General features: G+C 43.6%; 1 protein-coding gene and 1 long non-coding RNA gene across 3 annotated transcripts in view; one reads left to right on the top strand and one right to left on the bottom strand.

Moving 5' to 3' along the window:
* LOC123743787 (uncharacterized) overlaps nt 1-16,960 on the bottom strand; it is a 35,336-nt gene extending 18,376 nt beyond the window's left edge. Inside the window, exon 1 of the long non-coding RNA XR_006770673.1 lies at nt 16,828-16,960. This is a non-coding gene — a long non-coding RNA (uncharacterized lncRNA). The remainder of the gene's footprint in view (nt 1-16,827) is intronic.
* Nucleotides 1-17,790, top strand: part of LOC106597410 (semaphorin-3aa) — a 75,881-nt gene that overhangs the window by 36,891 nt on the left and 21,200 nt on the right. Inside the window, exons 1-4 of one of the 2 annotated variants that reach the window (XM_045722242.1) lie at nt 14,147-14,474; nt 14,777-14,896; nt 15,700-15,793; nt 15,911-16,030. In XM_045722242.1, the coding sequence (XP_045578198.1) occupies nt 14,879-14,896; nt 15,700-15,793; nt 15,911-16,030 (232 nt within the window). In that variant the 5' untranslated portion in view covers nt 14,147-14,474; nt 14,777-14,878. Of the gene's footprint in view, nt 1-14,146; nt 14,475-14,776; nt 14,897-15,699; nt 15,794-15,910; nt 16,031-17,790 lie in introns of those variants that run through there. The other variant, XM_045722241.1, reaches the window with a different exon arrangement.

Raw genomic sequence — 17,790 nt, 5'->3', positions numbered from 1 at the left:
GACCTGTTGTTGTGACTATGGGTTAGTGATAATATCCTGGGGTGACCTGTTGTTGTGACTATGGGTTAGTGATAATATCCTGGGTTGACCTGTTGTTGTGACTATGGGTTAGTGATAATATCCTCTCCTGGGGTGACCTGTTGTTGTGACTATGGGTTAGTGATAATATCCTGGGGTGACCTGTTGTTGTGACTATGGGTTAGTGATAATATCCTGGGGTGACCTGTTGTTGTGACTATGGGTTAGTGATAATATCCTCTCCTGGGGTGACCTGTTGTTGTGACTATGGGTTAGTGATAATATCCTCTCCTGGGGTGACCTGTTGTTGTGACTATGGGTTAGTGATAATATCCTCTCCTGGGGTGACCTGTTGTTGTGACTATGGGTTAGTGATAATATCCTCTCCTGGGGTGACCTGTTGTTGTGACTATGGGTTAGTGATAATATCCTGGGGTGACCTGTTGTTGTGACTATGGGTTAGTGATAATATCCTGGGTTGACCTGTTGTTGTGACTATGGGTTAGTGATTATATCCTGGGGTGACCTGTTGTTGTGACTATGGGTTAGCGATAATATCCTGGGTTGACCTGTTGTTGTGACTATGGGTTAGTGATAATATCCTGGGTTGACCTGTTGTTGTGACTATGGGTTAGTGATAATATCCTCTCCTGGGGTGACCTGTTGTTGTGACTATGGGTTAGTGATAATATCCTCTCCTGGGGTGACCTGTTGTTGTGACTATGGGTTAGTGATAATATCCTCTCCTGGGTTGACCTGTTGTTGTGACTATGGCTTAGCGATAATATCCTGGGTTGACCTGTTGTTGTGACTATGGGTTAGTGATAATATCCTGGGGTGACCTGTTGTTGTGACTATGGTTTAGTGATAATATCCTGGGGTGACCTGTTGTTGTGACTATTTGTTAGTGATAATATCATCTCCTGGGGTGACCTGTTGTTGTGACTATGGGTTAGTGATAATATCCTGGGTTGACCTGTTGTTGTGACTATGGGTTAGTGATAATATCCTGGGTTGACCTGTTGTTGTGACTATGGGTTAGTGATAATATCCTGGGGTGACCTGTTGTTGTGACTATGGGTTAGTGATAATATCCTCTCCTGGGGTGACCTGTTGTTGTGACTATGGGTTAGTGATAATATCCTGGGGTGACCTGTTGTTGTGACTATGGGTTAGTGATTATATCCTGGGGTGACCTGTTGTGACTATGGGTTAGTGATAATATCCTCTCCTGGTGTGACCTGTTGTTGTGACTATGGGTTAGTGATAATATCCTGGGTTGACCTGTTGTTGTTAGTATGGGTTAGTGATAATATCCTGGGTTGACCTGTTGTTGTGACTATGGGTTAGTGATAATATCCTGGGTTTACCTGTTGTTGTGACTATGGGTTAGTGATAATATCCTGGGGTGACCTGTTGTTGTGACTATGGCTTAGTGATAATATCCTCTCCTGGGTTGACCTGTTGTTGTGACTATGGGTTAGTGATAATATCCTGGGGAGACCTGTTGTTGTGACTATGGGTTAGTGATAATATCCTGGGTTGACCTGTTGTTGTGACTATGGGTTAGTGATAATATCCTCTCCCGGGGTGACCTGTTGTTGTGACTATGGGTTAGTGATAATATCCTCTCCTAGGGTGACCTGTTGTTGTGACTATGGGTTAGTGATAATATCCTGGGGTGACCTGTTGTTGTGACTATGGGTTAGTGATAATATCCTGGGGTGACCTGTTGTTGTGACTATGGGTTAGTGATAATATCCTGGGGTGACCTGTTGTTGTGACTATGGGTTAGTGATAATATCCTCTCCTGGGGTGACCTGTTGTTGTGACTATGGGTTAGTGATAATATCCTCTCCTGGGGTGACCTGTTGTTGTGACTATGGGTTAGTGATAATATCCTCTCCTGGGGTGACCTGTTGTTGTGACTATGGGTTAGTGATAATATCCTCTCCTGGGGTGACCTGTTGTTGTGACTATGGGTTAGTGATAATATCCTGGGGTGACCTGTTGTTGTGACTATGGGTTAGTGATAATATCCTGGGTTGACCTGTTGTTGTGACTATGGGTTAGTGATTATATCCTGGGGTGACCTGTTGTTGTGACTATGGGTTAGCGATAATATCCTGGGTTGACCTGTTGTTGTGACTATGGGTTAGTGATAATATCCTGGGTTGACCTGTTGTTGTGACTATGGGTTAGTGATAATATCCTCTCCTGGGGTGACCTGTTGTTGTGACTATGGGTTAGTGATAATATCCTCTCCTGGGGTGACCTGTTGTTGTGACTATGGGTTAGTGATAATATCCTCTCCTGGGTTGACCTGTTGTTGTGACTATGGCTTAGCGATAATATCCTGGGTTGACCTGTTGTTGTGACTATGGGTTAGTGATAATATCCTGGGGTGACCTGTTGTTGTGACTATGGTTTAGTGATAATATCCTGGGGTGACCTGTTGTTGTGACTATTTGTTAGTGATAATATCATCTCCTGGGGTGACCTGTTGTTGTGACTATGGGTTAGTGATAATATCCTGGGTTGACCTGTTGTTGTGACTATGGGTTAGTGATAATATCCTGGGTTGACCTGTTGTTGTGACTATGGGTTAGTGATAATATCCTGGGGTGACCTGTTGTTGTGACTATGGGTTAGTGATAATATCCTCTCCTGGGGTGACCTGTTGTTGTGACTATGGGTTAGTGATAATATCCTGGGGTGACCTGTTGTTGTGACTATGGGTTAGTGATTATATCCTGGGGTGACCTGTTGTGACTATGGGTTAGTGATAATATCCTCTCCTGGTGTGACCTGTTGTTGTGACTATGGGTTAGTGATAATATCCTGGGTTGACCTGTTGTTGTTACTATGGGTTAGTGATAATATCCTGGGTTGACCTGTTGTTGTGACTATGGGTTAGTGATAATATCCTGGGTTTACCTGTTGTTGTGACTATGGGTTAGTGATAATATCCTGGGGTGACCTGTTGTTGTGACTATGGCTTAGTGATAATATCCTCTCCTGGGTTGACCTGTTGTTGTGACTATGGGTTAGTGATAATATCCTGGGGAGACCTGTTGTTGTGACTATGGGTTAGTGATAATATCCTGGGGTGACCTGTTGTTGTGACTATGGGTTAGTGATAATATCCTGGGTTGACCTGTTGTTGTGACTATGGGTTAGTGATAATATCCTCTCCTGGGTTGACCTGTTGTTGTGACTATGGCTTAGCGATAATATCCTGGGTTGACCTGTTGTTGTGACTATGGGTTAGTGATAATATCCTGGGGTGACCTGTTGTTGTGACTATGGTTTAGTGATAATATCCTCTCCCGGGGTGACCTGTTGCTGTGACTATGGGTTAGTGATAATATCCTGGGTTGACCTGTTGTTGTGACTATGGGTTAGTGATAATATCCTGGGGTGACCTGTTGTTGTGACTATGGGTTAGTGATAATATCCTCTCCTGGGGTGACCTGTTGTTGTGACTATGGGTTAGTGATAATATCCTGGGGTGACCTGTTGTTGTGACTATGGGTTAGTGATTATATCCTGGGGTGACCTGTTGTTGTGACTATGGGTTAGTGATAATATCCTCTCCTGGGTTGACCTGTTGTTGTGACTATGGCTTAGCGATAATATCCTGGGTTGACCTGTTGTTGTGACTATGGGTTAGTGATAATATCCTGGGGTGACCTGTTGTTGTGACTATGGTTTAGTGATAATATCCTCTCCCGGGGTGACCTGTTGCTGTGACTATGGGTTAGTGATAATATCCTGGGTTGACCTGTTGTTGTGACTATGGGTTAGTGATAATATCCTGGGGTGACCTGTTGTTGTGACTATGGGTTAGTGATAATATCCTCTCCTGGGGTGACCTGTTGTTGTGACTATGGGTTAGTGATAATATCCTGGGGTGACCTGTTGTTGTGACTATGGGTTAGTGATTATATCCTGGGGTGACCTGTTGTTGTGACTATGGGTTAGTGATAATATCCTCTCCTGGGGTGACCTGTTGTTGTGACTATGGGTTAGTGATAATATCCTCTTCTGGGGTGACCTGTTGTTGTGACTATGGGTTAGTGATAATATCCTGGGTTGACCTGTTGTTGTTACTATGGGTTAGTGATAATATCCTGGGTTGACCTGTTGTTGTGACTATGGGTTAGTGATAATATCCTGGGTTTACCTGTTGTTGTGACTATGGGTTAGTGATAATATCCTGGGGTGACCTGTTGTTGTGACTATGGCTTAGTGATAATATCCTCTCCTGGGTTGACCTGTTGTTGTGACTATGGGTTAGTGATAATATCCTGGGGAGACCTGTTGTTGTGACTATGGGTTAGTGATAATATCCTGGGGTGACCTGTTGTTGTGACTATGGGTTAGTGATAATATCCTGGGTTGACCTGTTGTTGTGACTATGGGTTAGTGATAATATCCTCTCCTGGGTTGACCTGTTGTTGTGACTATGGCTTAGCGATAATATCCTGGGTTGACCTGTTGTTGTGACTATGGGTTAGTGATAAAATCCTGGGGTGACCTGTTGTTGTGACTATGGTTTAGTGATAATATCCTGGGGTGACCTGTTGTTGTGACTATTTGTTAGTGATAATATCCTCTCCTGGGGTGACCTGTTGTTGTGACTATGGGTTAGTGATAATATCCTGGGTTTACCTGTTGTTGTGACTATGGGTTAGTGATAATATCCTGGGGTGACCTGTTGTTTTGACTATGGCTTAGTGATAATATCCTCTCCTGGGTTGACCTGTTGTTGTGACTATGGGTTAGTGATAATATCCTGGGGAGACCTGTTGTTGTGACTATGGGTTAGTGATAATATCCTGGGTTGACCTGTTGTTGTGACTATGGGTTAGTGATAATATCCTCTCCTGGGGTGACCTGTTGTTGTGACTATGGGTTAGTGATAATATCCTGGGGTGACCTGTTGTTGTGACTATGGGTTAGTTATTATATCCTGGGGTGACCTGTTGTTGTGACTATGGGTTAGTGATAATATCCTCTCCTGGGGTGACCTGTTGTTGTGACTATGGGTTAGTGATAATATCCTCTCCTGGGGTGACCTGTTGTTGTGACTATGGGTTAGTGATAATATCCTGGGTTGACCTGTTGTTGTTACTATGGGTTAGTGATAATATCCTGGGTTGACCTGTTGTTGTGACTATGGGTTAGTGATAATATCCTGGGTTTACCTGTTGTTGTGACTATGGGTTAGTGATAATATCCTGGGGTGACCTGTTGTTTTGACTATGGCTTAGTGATAATATCCTCTCCTGGGTTGACCTGTTGTTGTGACTATGGGTTAGTGATAATATCCTGGGGAGACCTGTTGTTGTGACTATGGGTTAGTGATAATATCCTGGGTTGACCTGTTGTTGTGACTATGGGTTAGTGATAATATCCTGGGTTTACCTGTTGTTGTGACTATGGGTTAGTGATAATATCCTGGGTTGACCTGTTGTTGTGACTATGGGTTAGTGATAATATCCTGGGGTGACCTGTTGTTGTGACTATGGGTTAGTGATAATATCCTGGGGTGACCTGTTGTTGTGACTATGGCTTAGTGATAATATCCTCTCCTGGGTTGACCTGTTGTTGTGACTATGGGTTAGTGATAATATCCTGGGGTGACCTGTTGTTGTGACTATGGGTTAGTGATAATTTCCTGGGTAGACCTGTTGTTGTGACTATTTGTTAGTGATAATATCCTCTCCTGGGTTGACCTGTTGTTGTGGCTATGGCTTAGCGATAATATCCTGGGTTGACCTGTTGTTGTGACTATGGGTTAGTGATAATATCCTGGGGTGACCTGTTGTTGTGACTATGGTTTAGTGATAATATCCTGGGGTGATTTGTTGTTGTGACTATTTGTTAGTGATAATATCCTCTCCTGGGGTGACCTGTTGTTGTGACTATGGGTTAGTGATAATATCCTCTCCTGGGGTGACCTGTTGTTGTGACTATGGGTTAGTGATAATATCCTGGGTTGACCTGTTGATGTTACTATGGGTTAGTGATAATATCCTGGGTTGACCTGTTGTTGTGACTATGGGTTAGTGATAATATCCTGGGTTTACCTGTTGTTGTGACTATGGGTTAGTGATAATATCCTGGGGTGACCTGTTGTTGTGGCTATGGCTTAGTGATAATATCCTCTCCTGGGTTGACCTGTTGTTGTGACTATGGGTTAGTGATAATATCCTGGGTTGACCTGTTGTTGTGACTATGGGTTAGTGATAATATCCTGGGGTGACCTGTTGTTGTGACTATGGTTTAGTGATAATATCCTGGGGTGATTTGTTGTTGTGACTATTTGTTAGTGATAATATCCTCTCCTGGGGTGACCTGTTGTTGTGACTATGGGTTAGTGATAATATCCTCTCCTGGGGTGACCTGTTGTTGTGACTATGGGTTAGTGATAATATCCTGGGGTGACCTGTTGTTGTGACTATGGGTTAGTGATAATATCCTGGGGTGACCTGTTGTTGTGACTATGGGTTAGTGATAATATCCTGGGGTGACCTGTTGTTGTGACTATAGGTTAGTGATAATATCCTGGGGTGACCTGTTGTTGTGACTATGGGTTAGTGATAATATCCTCTCCTGGGGTGACCTGTTGTTGTGACTATGGGTTAGTGATAATATCCTCTCCTGGGGTGACCTGTTGTTGTGACTATGGGTTAGTGATAATATCCTGGGGTGACCTGTTGTTGTGACTATGGGTTAGTGATAATATCCTGGGTTGACCTGTTGTTGTGACTATGGGTTAGTGATAATATCCTCTCCTGGGGTGACCTGTTGTTGTGACTATGGGTTAGTGATAATATCCTGGGGTGACCTGTTGTTGTGACTATGGGTTAGTGATAATATCCTCTCCTGGGTTGACCTGTTGTTGTGACTATTGGTTAGTGATAATATCCTGGGTTGACCTGTTGTTGTGACTATGGGTTAGTGATAATATCCTCTCCTGGGGTGACCTGTTGTTGTGACTATGGGTTAGTGATAATATCCTGGGGTGACCTGTTGTTGTGACTATGGGTTAGTGATAATATCCTGGGTTGACCTGTTGTTGTGACTATGGGTTAGTGATAATATCCTCTCCTGGGGTGACCTGTTGTTGTGACTATGGGTTAGTGATAATATCCTGGGGTGACCTGTTGTTGTGACTATGGGTTAGTGATAATATCCTCTCCTGGGGTGACCTGTTGTTGTGACTATGGGTTAGTGATAATATCCTGGGGTGACCTGTTGTTGTGACTATGGGTTAGTGATAATATCCTGGGTTGACCTGTTGTTGTGACTATGGGTTAGTGATAATATCCTCTCCTGGGGTGACCTGTTGTTGTGACTATGGGTTAGTGATAATATCCTGGGGTGACCTGTTGTTGTGACTATGGGTTAGTGATAATATCCTTGGTTGACCTGTTGTTGTGACTATGGGTTAGTTATAATATCCTCTCCTGGGGTGACCTGTTGTTGTGACTATGGGTTAGTGATAATATCCTGGGGTGACCTGTTGTTGTGACTATGGGTTAGTGATAATATCCTGGGTTGACCTGTTGTTGTGACTATGGGTTAGTGATAATATCCTCTCCTGGGGTGACCTGTTGTTGTGACTATGGGTTAGTGATAATATCCTCTCCTGGGGTGACCTGTTGTTGTGACTATGGGTTAGTGATAATATCCTGGGTTGACCTGTTGATGTTACTATGGGTTAGTGATAATATCCTGGGTTGACCTGTTGTTGTGACTATGGGTTAGTGATAATATCCTGGGTTTACCTGTTGTTGTGACTATGGGTTAGTGATAATATCCTGGGGTGACCTGTTGTTGTGGCTATGGCTTAGTGATAATATCCTCTCCTGGGTTGACCTGTTGTTGTGACTATGGGTTAGTGATAATATCCTGGGTTGACCTGTTGTTGTGACTATGGTTTAGTGATAATATCCTGGGGTGATTTGTTGTTGTGACTATTTGTTAGTGATAATATCCTCTCCTGGGGTGACCTGTTGTTGTGACTATGGGTTAGTGATAATATCCTCTCCTGGGGTGACCTGTTGTTGTGACTATGGGTTAGTGATAATATCCTGGGGTGACCTGTTGTTGTGACTATGGGTTAGTGATAATATCCTGGGGTGACCTGTTGTTGTGACTATGGGTTAGTGATAATATCCTGGGGTGACCTGTTGTTGTGACTATAGGTTAGTGATAATATCCTGGGGTGACCTGTTGTTGTGACTATGGGTTAGTGATAATATCCTCTCCTGGGGTGACCTGTTGTTGTGACTATGGGTTAGTGATAATATCCTCTCCTGGGGTGACCTGTTGTTGTGACTATGGGTTAGTGATAATATCCTGGGGTGACCTGTTGTTGTGACTATGGTTTAGTGATAATATCCTGGGGTGATTTGTTGTTGTGACTATTTGTTAGTGATAATATCCTCTCCTGGGGTGACCTGTTGTTGTGACTATGGGTTAGTGATAATATCCTCTCCTGGGGTGACCTGTTGTTGTGACTATGGGTTAGTGATAATATCCTGGGGAGACCTGTTGTTGTGACTATGGGTTAGTGATAATATCCTGGGGTGACCTGTTGTTGTGACTATGGGTTAGTGATAATATCCTGGGTTGACCTGTTGTTGTGACTATGGGTTAGTGATAATATCCTGGGGTGACCTGTTGTTGTGACTATGGGTTAGTGATAATTTCCTGGGTAGACCTGTTGTTGTGACTATTTGTTAGTGATAATATCCTCTCCTGGGTTGACCTGTTGTTGTGGCTATGGCTTAGCGATAATATCCTGGGTTGACCTGTTGTTGTGACTATGGGTTAGTGATAATATCCTGGGGTGACCTGTTGTTGTGACTATGGTTTAGTGATAATATCCTGGGGTGATTTGTTGTTGTGACTATTTGTTAGTGATAATATCCTCTCCTGGGGTGACCTGTTGTTGTGACTATGGGTTAGTGATAATATCCTCTCCTGGGGTGACCTGTTGTTGTGACTATGGGTTAGTGATAATATCCTGGGTTGACCTGTTGATGTTACTATGGGTTAGTGATAATATCCTGGGTTGACCTGTTGTTGTGACTATGGGTTAGTGATAATATCCTGGGTTTACCTGTTGTTGTGACTATGGGTTAGTGATAATATCCTGGGGTGACCTGTTGTTGTGGCTATGGCTTAGTGATAATATCCTCTCCTGGGTTGACCTGTTGTTGTGACTATGGGTTAGTGATAATATCCTGGGTTGACCTGTTGTTGTGACTATGGGTTAGTGATAATATCCTGGGGTGACCTGTTGTTGTGACTATGGTTTAGTGATAATATCCTGGGGTGATTTGTTGTTGTGACTATTTGTTAGTGATAATATCCTCTCCTGGGGTGACCTGTTGTTGTGACTATGGGTTAGTGATAATATCCTCTCCTGGGGTGACCTGTTGTTGTGACTATGGGTTAGTGATAATATCCTGGGGTGACCTGTTGTTGTGACTATGGGTTAGTGATAATATCCTGGGGTGACCTGTTGTTGTGACTATGGGTTAGTGATAATATCCTGGGGTGACCTGTTGTTGTGACTATAGGTTAGTGATAATATCCTGGGGTGACCTGTTGTTGTGACTATGGGTTAGTGATAATATCCTCTCCTGGGGTGACCTGTTGTTGTGACTATGGGTTAGTGATAATATCCTCTCCTGGGGTGACCTGTTGTTGTGACTATGGGTTAGTGATAATATCCTGGGGTGACCTGTTGTTGTGACTATGGGTTAGTGATAATATCCTGGGTTGACCTGTTGTTGTGACTATGGGTTAGTGATAATATCCTCTCCTGGGGTGACCTGTTGTTGTGACTATGGGTTAGTGATAATATCCTGGGGTGACCTGTTGTTGTGACTATGGGTTAGTGATAATATCCTCTCCTGGGTTGACCTGTTGTTGTGACTATGGGTTAGTGATAATATCCTGGGTTGACCTGTTGTTGTGACTATGGGTTAGTGATAATATCCTCTCCTGGGGTGACCTGTTGTTGTGACTATGGGTTAGTGATAATATCCTGGGGTGACCTGTTGTTGTGACTATGGGTTAGTGATAATATCCTGGGTTGACCTGTTGTTGTGACTATGGGTTAGTGATAATATCCTCTCCTGGGGTGACCTGTTGTTGTGACTATGGGTTAGTGATAATATCCTGGGGTGACCTGTTGTTGTGACTATGGGGTAGTGATAATATCCTCTCCTGGGGTGACCTGTTGTTGTGACTATGGGTTAGTGATAATATCCTGGGGTGGCCTGTTGTTGTGACTATGGGTTAGTGATAATATCCTGGGTTGACCTGTTGTTGTGACTATGGGTTAGTGATAATATCCTCTCCTGGGGTGACCTGTTGTTGTGACTATGGGTTAGTGATAATATCCTGGGGTGACCTGTTGTTGTGACTATGGGTTAGTGATAATATCCTTGGTTGACCTGTTGTTGTGACTATGGGTTAGTTATAATATCCTCTCCTGGGGTGACCTGTTGTTGTGACTATGGGTTAGTGATAATATCCTGGGGTGACCTGTTGTTGTGACTATGGGTTAGTGATAATATCCTGGGTTGACCTGTTGTTGTGACTATGGGTTAGTGATAATATCCTCTCCTGGGGTGACCTGTTGTTGTGACTATGGGTTAGTGATAATATCCTGGGTTGACCTGTTGTTGTGACTATGGGTTAGTGATAATATCCTGGGGTGACCTGTTGTTGTGACTATGGGTTAGTGATAATATCCTGGGGTGACCTGTTGTTGTGACTATTTGTTAGTGATAATATCCTCTCCTGGGGTGACCTGTTGTTGTGACTATGGGTTAGTGATAATATCCTGGGGTGACCTGTTGTTGTGACTATGGGTTAGTGATATAATATCCTCTTCAGCGTCTCATCCCGTCAGCGGGATAAAAATCCAGCGAAAAATCATATCGCCATTAGCATAACAAAATGTAATAATTTGAGAAAAAAAATATCATAATCATTTTTTTCGTTTTATAGATACACCTCTCCTGAATCGACCCACGTCGTCCGATTTCAAAAAGGTTTAACAGGAAAAGCAAATCATTAGATTATGTTAGAGGAGTCCATCGTAAAAAGCAGCAACATAGCCATTTTCCGACCAAACACATGCATCACAAATAACCAAAAAACAGCTAAATGCAGCACTAACCTTTTACAAACTTCATCAGATGACACACCTAGGACATCATGTTACACAATGCATGCATTCTTTTGTTCAATAAAGTTCATATTTATATATGAAAACAGCATTTTACATCGGCGTCTGACGTTGACTAACTATTTTCCCGTCAAAAGCATCCGATGAAACAGTGCTACAATTTACTGAATTACTATTCGAAAACATGTTTAAAATGTAATATCGTCATTCTAAGATTTATAGATGAATATCTCTTGAAAGCACCTGTCATACCAGATTTAAAAATAACTTTACTTGGTAATCACACTTAGCGATAAAAGGGGATGCTATACTCAGAAAATGAGCTAGTAAATACAGCTCGGCGCCATCTTGGAACAATCGCATATCACATCTAATGTTGTATAATATTGTCAATAATCCCTTACCTTTAGTTGTCTTCATCAGAAAGCACTTCCAGGAATCCCAGGTCCACAACAGATGTATTTTCGGTCGAAAAAGTCCATCCTTTATGTTCCATTAGCTTGCTGATGTTAGTGCGTCCGAAGGGCGTATCCAACTAATCTGCCTTGCGCGCCACAGTGGTTTCGAAATAATACTTTTTTTTCACATTTAGGTTCGTTCAAACATGTCAAACGTTGTATAACATAAATCTTCAGAGCCTGTTTCAACAAGAGAGCCAATAAGATTCGAGGGGGACGATTTCAATGTGTTTCAAAACGTTTCCAAAGGTGGGGGTAGACAGGGCCGCCGGCGTCATAATGGTGATGGCCCTCCCGCTGTGACCAATTTCCAACGCGTCTCATTCACTGACTTTCGACAGTCGAAGGCTCAAAACACTTTGTAAAGACTGGCGACATCTTGTGGAAGCAATAGGAAGTGCTCAATAAACGATATCTCACGGTGTGAATTATAGGCGACGACGTGAAGTTGAGTCCACAATTCAGAATTCCACTTCCTGGTTCAATCGGTCTCGGGGTTTTGACTGCCATATGAGTTCTGTTATACTCACAGACACCATTCAAACAGTTTTAGAAACTTTAGGGTGTTTTCTATCGACAGGTATTAATTATATGCATATCCTAGCTTCTGAGTCTGATTAGTAGGCCGTTGAAAATGGGCACGAATTTCTTCCAAAATGCGCTGTGGCGCCCCCTATCCTAGGGTAACGTCAAGAGGATAACCTCTCCTGGGGTGACCTGTTGTTGTGACTATGGGTTAGTGATAATATCCTCTCCTGGGGTGACCTGTTGTTGTGACTTTGGGTTAGTGATAATATCCTGGGGTGACCTGTTGTTGTGACTATGGGTTAGTGATAATATCCTGGGGTGACCTGTTGTTGTGACTATGGGTTAGCGATAAAATCCTGGGTTGACCTGTTGTTGTGACTATGGGTTAGCGATAATATCCTGGGTTGACCTGTTGTTGTGACTATGGGTTAGCGATAATATCCTGGGTTGACCTGTTGTTGTGACTATGGGTTAGTGATAATATCCTGGGTTGACTGCCAAAGTTTAACTCAAGGTTGATATCCTTCAAACCTGTCCAGTTAGATATCAATGACTTTTAGCAGCCATCACACAAAAAGGCTAGTTATTCAAAATCTGGTATTTCATGTTGACAGAGGAAGACCTTATGGTGGAAACAGGTTACACACCAAGTTAATGTAAGATAGGCCAAGGTATACATACTATATCTTCTGTGAGTGATATACTCCATGAATGGTTTATTTTCTGTTTTCTCTTATTTGTTGAACTATCAGCCTTTCTGAAAAACCTTTTGACCCTTTCACTGTCCTGGCTTACTTATTAGCGAAGCAAGGAAAGAAATGAAATGTCTCATTGCTGTGAGGGACAGGGAAGCCTGAGCAGTTAGCATCCCTGAGACTAGAGGTGGCTCTGTGCAGACGGAACATAAACCTTAGGTTTAGGATTTTCATTGACACAGAAGGTCCATATTTATTTACTTAATGACCCGGGAAAGAGATATGTGTGTGTGTGTATTAACCTGGAATGGGCTTTGTGTCTGTGTGTGTATGTGTGTGTGTGTGTGTGTGTCAGTCAACTCAAGGTGTGTATTCCTCATCAATGAATCGTACCTTCATCTTTTTAGCATGTGTGTACCCTACTGAACCCTGTAGAAGACTTACCAGAGGCTTAGAACATGAACTAATCCCATTCATTAGGGTTAGCATAAACAGTCTCCCAGCACTGGGACTATCCACATGTGCTGAGGCTGGGAGTCCAAATACCTTCAGTAAATTCAACCAGATGGATCACTACAGATCTGACGGGAATACACACACACATGGACGGACGAACGGACGGACACACACACAAACACACACGCACAAACGCACACGGATGGACAGACAGACGGACACACACACACACATACACACACACACGGACGGGACACACATGGAAACACGGACGGACGGGTCATTAGAGATCTGATGTGAACATGGGATGCATCCCAAATAGCACCATATGACCTCTGGGTCTACCTATGGGCCCTGGTCAAAGAGTGTACTGTAGAGTGAACGAGGTGCATTTAGGACACAGTCATGGCCTGATTTAGCTCACAGGTGGCATTTCCTTCAGCAAAACTGAACGCCACTTCATTTCACAAGCAATTTACCACAGCAACGGGAACTGGAAACTCCTACTTCAGATTGCAGGAGCTTTCCAGTAGTGTCAACTACCAACTCTTATTCATGCCTGGAGTGATCAAATCTGAAGTTGTTTTAGGTTGCACCTACAGCACTTTAAGACAGCTGAAGCCCACACACATATTTTCCTCACTATGTCCTGTAGTTACCTCTCTATTCTAGAGCTACTTTGGTAGGCAGAATGTGGTAGCTCAGCTGATCAAGATAACTGCAGATAAGGCACTTAAAATAACGATTGAACTGCAATCAGCAAAACTGGACAAATACAGGTTCTAAGTAGTTACTCGCATATTAACTAAATCGTTGCTTAATTTGCTTAGTTGTAGCTGTATATAATTACACAGATACAATAAATGCTAGATGCTATGTGGACACTTAAAGATGGACTACGCAGTATGGGGTAACAGCGCCACTGGCCACACCACCGTTGTTATTGTTTTTGTTGCCGAGCTGAGGAGCGTCATGCAGCATGGAAAAACAAATAGCAGTACATAGTGTGCTCTTCTGTTTCCAGTAACTTCTTTGTTGTTGTAATATCCCAAACAGACATGGCTGTTTCATCATTAAGGATTCCAGCTTTAACATGTGAGTGTTGGTTGTTTGAGAGTTTGAGACTGATCAGATGTTTTTTTATTTTTTTATTTAACCTTTATTTAACTAGGCAAGTCAGTTAAGAACAAATTCTTATTTACAATGACGGCCTAGGGTTCGGCCGGGTTAGAGTCCCTTTGAGACCGATCATGGCCGGTTGTGATACAGACTGGAATCGAACCAGGGTCAGTAGTGACACCTCTAGCACTGAGATACAGTGCCTTAGACCGCTGTGCCACTCGGGAGCCCAAGTTGATGAGATGTTGATGAGGTGTTTGTCTCTCGTCTCCTGTCAGAAAGAATGTTCCAACTTCATCCGAGTGCTCCAGCCCTACAACTCCACCCACCTGTATATCTGTGGTACAGGGGCCTTCCACCCCATCTGTGCCTACCTGGAGATGGGCAAACGGGCAGAGGTAAGGGGCAACAACACACACACACACACACACACACACACACACACCACCCCCTCTAACCTCCAGTAGAATCTAAATTGCACCAAGACAAGGGACCAGATCATTATTTTCTGTTGTGACTATTTCCCACTCATTCAGTGTTTCTAATCAATGATTTCATTTGTGCAAAGTGGGGGGAAAAAGCTCATTACACAGGCCCACATTAACAAGCGGAAATCGTTCTCCCACACAACAGTTTAATCAATCATCTTGATAAGCAGATACAGCTTAATCAATGTTCCCACACGGTGTAACTGTTCAACTGTGGAAAGGGGGGGAAACCACTATCATGTCCTGCATTAATATAATGGGGTCTGTGTGTGAGCTTGTGTGTGTGTGTGTGTGTGTGTGTGTGTGTGTGTGTGTGTGTGTGTGTGTGTGTGTGTGTGTGTGTGTGTGTGTGTGTGTGTGTGTGTGTGTTTGTGCGTGTGTGCGTGTGTGTGTGTGTATACCATGGTGCTATTTTACATAGATTGACGGGGTCTGTCAGTCATTAATAAACATCTACAAGGGTCCATAAGGTACAGCTCTACTCCACAGTACGTGGTTTCAGGTCTCTAATGACACACTGTTTCCCATCAAGTGCACTAATTTGACACACTATTCCCCATTTAGTGAACTTCTTGCAAACCATATTCCTTCTGTAGTGCAATATTATGACACTATTTCCTATATAGTGCGCAACTTCTGTGTCATTTGCGTGTTTGGAATGTTCTAGATGGGCTTCCTACGGGCTATTCTTAAACACTGATCTTTCCCTTCAGGACAACATCTTTCGACTGGAGATGTCCCACTTCGAGAACGGCCGGGGGAAAAGCCCCTACGACCCCAAGATGCTCTCTGCGTCCATCATGCTAGGTGAGTTCGACTCTAATCCCACTTGTGATTGGTTGGAGTTTGCCAGTGGACTTCCTGACACTTAACATCTCTAATCTCATTGGCTGCTTGTTGCTGACCCTGATTTCTGATTGGCAGATGGGGAGCTGTACTCTGGCACGTCGGCAGACTTCATGGGAAGGGACTTTGCTATCTTCCGTACCCTGGGGGAGCATCATCCTATCAGGACTGAGCAACATGACTCTAGATGGCTCAATGGTACAACACAGTGATTTAATATCTTCTTTATTCATCCTTAATTATACAGCTCGATCACATTAAAGCAAAGAGCTATTTTCCAAGGGAGAAATCATGTAAGACACTTCTGATGAAATTGTGTTTGCAGAGTTATAACTGATTGAAATGAACCAGAGGGAACCGTTGATGATATGACACAGTAGGTCAAACAACCTTTATAGGCTGAAATGATATGAATCAGCCCTTTTTATTGGTCGATAGGAGAGGGGGCTGTTGATAGTATAATATAGATATGATACACTTTATCCGTTAAAGCGCATCAAAGGAACCTTCTCATTGGTCAATTGGCGAGAGGACGCCATTCATTGGTTTAAATAGCTGTCGGACAGAGCTTAGTCCTATCTATAAGCCGTGAGTATCTCTGATGATTCCCATTCAAAGACAGACATAGATATCAGATCCCATTCATAAAGTCAGTGTGTATATGAATGTGTGTGGCTGCTGGTGCTGGGGAGATTAGCCAGGGGTGGGAAGGAGAGGAGCCCTTACTCTGTCAGTCTGCCTGCATAGCCAAGGATTTAATGGCTGCCGCACAAAAGGTCAATTTATGTTTTTTTCCCCGGCCGTCCATATTCTTTCCCATGGAGTTAATCCCCTCAGCTGTTTTCCGGCAGCGACGTCAAATTTCAACCCCCCACCACCCCTTTACAGCCCCACGTCCCATTCACAGAACAGTGAACCCCCCAAACCCACTCCATGGTGATGAATGCCGTGACATATTCAGAAAGAGCGATTTACCCAAAAGGTAATCTTCTCACCTTAATCCTCCTATTGTCTGTTGGCTTCTCCATCCATTGGCTCCGGATAAATCCTCTCTGGTTATTGTAATTTGGGGATTACCAAAATGGATTCTATTCTATTCTAGACTCTAGACTAGTATGAATGGTAAGCATGGTGTTCATACTTCAGAGAGAATCCTGAATGGCTATGTGAATAGGTATGCACTTCAGAAGGCTTCAGACCCTAGGTTGGCCAGACAGACTGATTTATTTACACATCCTCCCGATCTGTTAACACTCCTAACTCGGGTTTATAGTTAAGCCCACGACCAATGAAGTGGCCTTTGTCCGACATTAAATGTATTGAATGGCATGAGTGCAGCCGTTGTGGTGTGTGTGTGTGTGTGTGTGTGTGTGTGTGTGTGTGTGTGTGTGTGTGTGTGTGTGTGTGTGTGTGTGTGTGTGTGTGTGTGTGTGTGTGTGTGTGTGTGTGTGTGTGTGTGTGTTTGGGGGGGATTGTGTGTGTATGTGCATCCGTCTGCTCGCACACTGTGCATTTATTGAATGGCTGTGTGTGTGCGTGTGTGTGTACTTGCATATCTGTGTTTGGGACTCCCACCCACATGGAGACAGTATAAATCTGGCAGGGTAAAGGTCCTGCTTTGGCCAGGGGTCTCCCTTTTCACGGCCACATCCTGTATTGTGTGAGTGTGTGTATATACAGTTGTGGCCAAATATATTCGCACCCTTGTGTGTGTGTGTGTGTGTGTGTGTGTGTGTGTGTGTGTGTGTGTGTGTGTGTGTGTGTGTGTGTGTGTGTGTGGAGCTTACCGCCACCGTAACACTGCCCCGCTTGTTGCTCTCTCTCTTTAACTCAGTTGGGTTGGCGAAACGCCATCTCGCCTTTCCCGTGCCGACGCCTCCGTGACTGACTGCTCCCAGATCAGTTTTCCGTAAAGAGCTCTATCCCTCTAGCTGGGGATATTCAAGCCCTAGGCTCTT

The sequence above is a fragment of the Salmo salar genome, chromosome ssa07 (assembly GCF_905237065.1).
Source record: "Salmo salar chromosome ssa07, Ssal_v3.1, whole genome shotgun sequence".
Classification (NCBI taxonomy): domain Eukaryota; kingdom Metazoa; phylum Chordata; class Actinopteri; order Salmoniformes; family Salmonidae; genus Salmo; species Salmo salar.
This window is presented reverse-complemented; position numbering and strand designations above follow the sequence as displayed.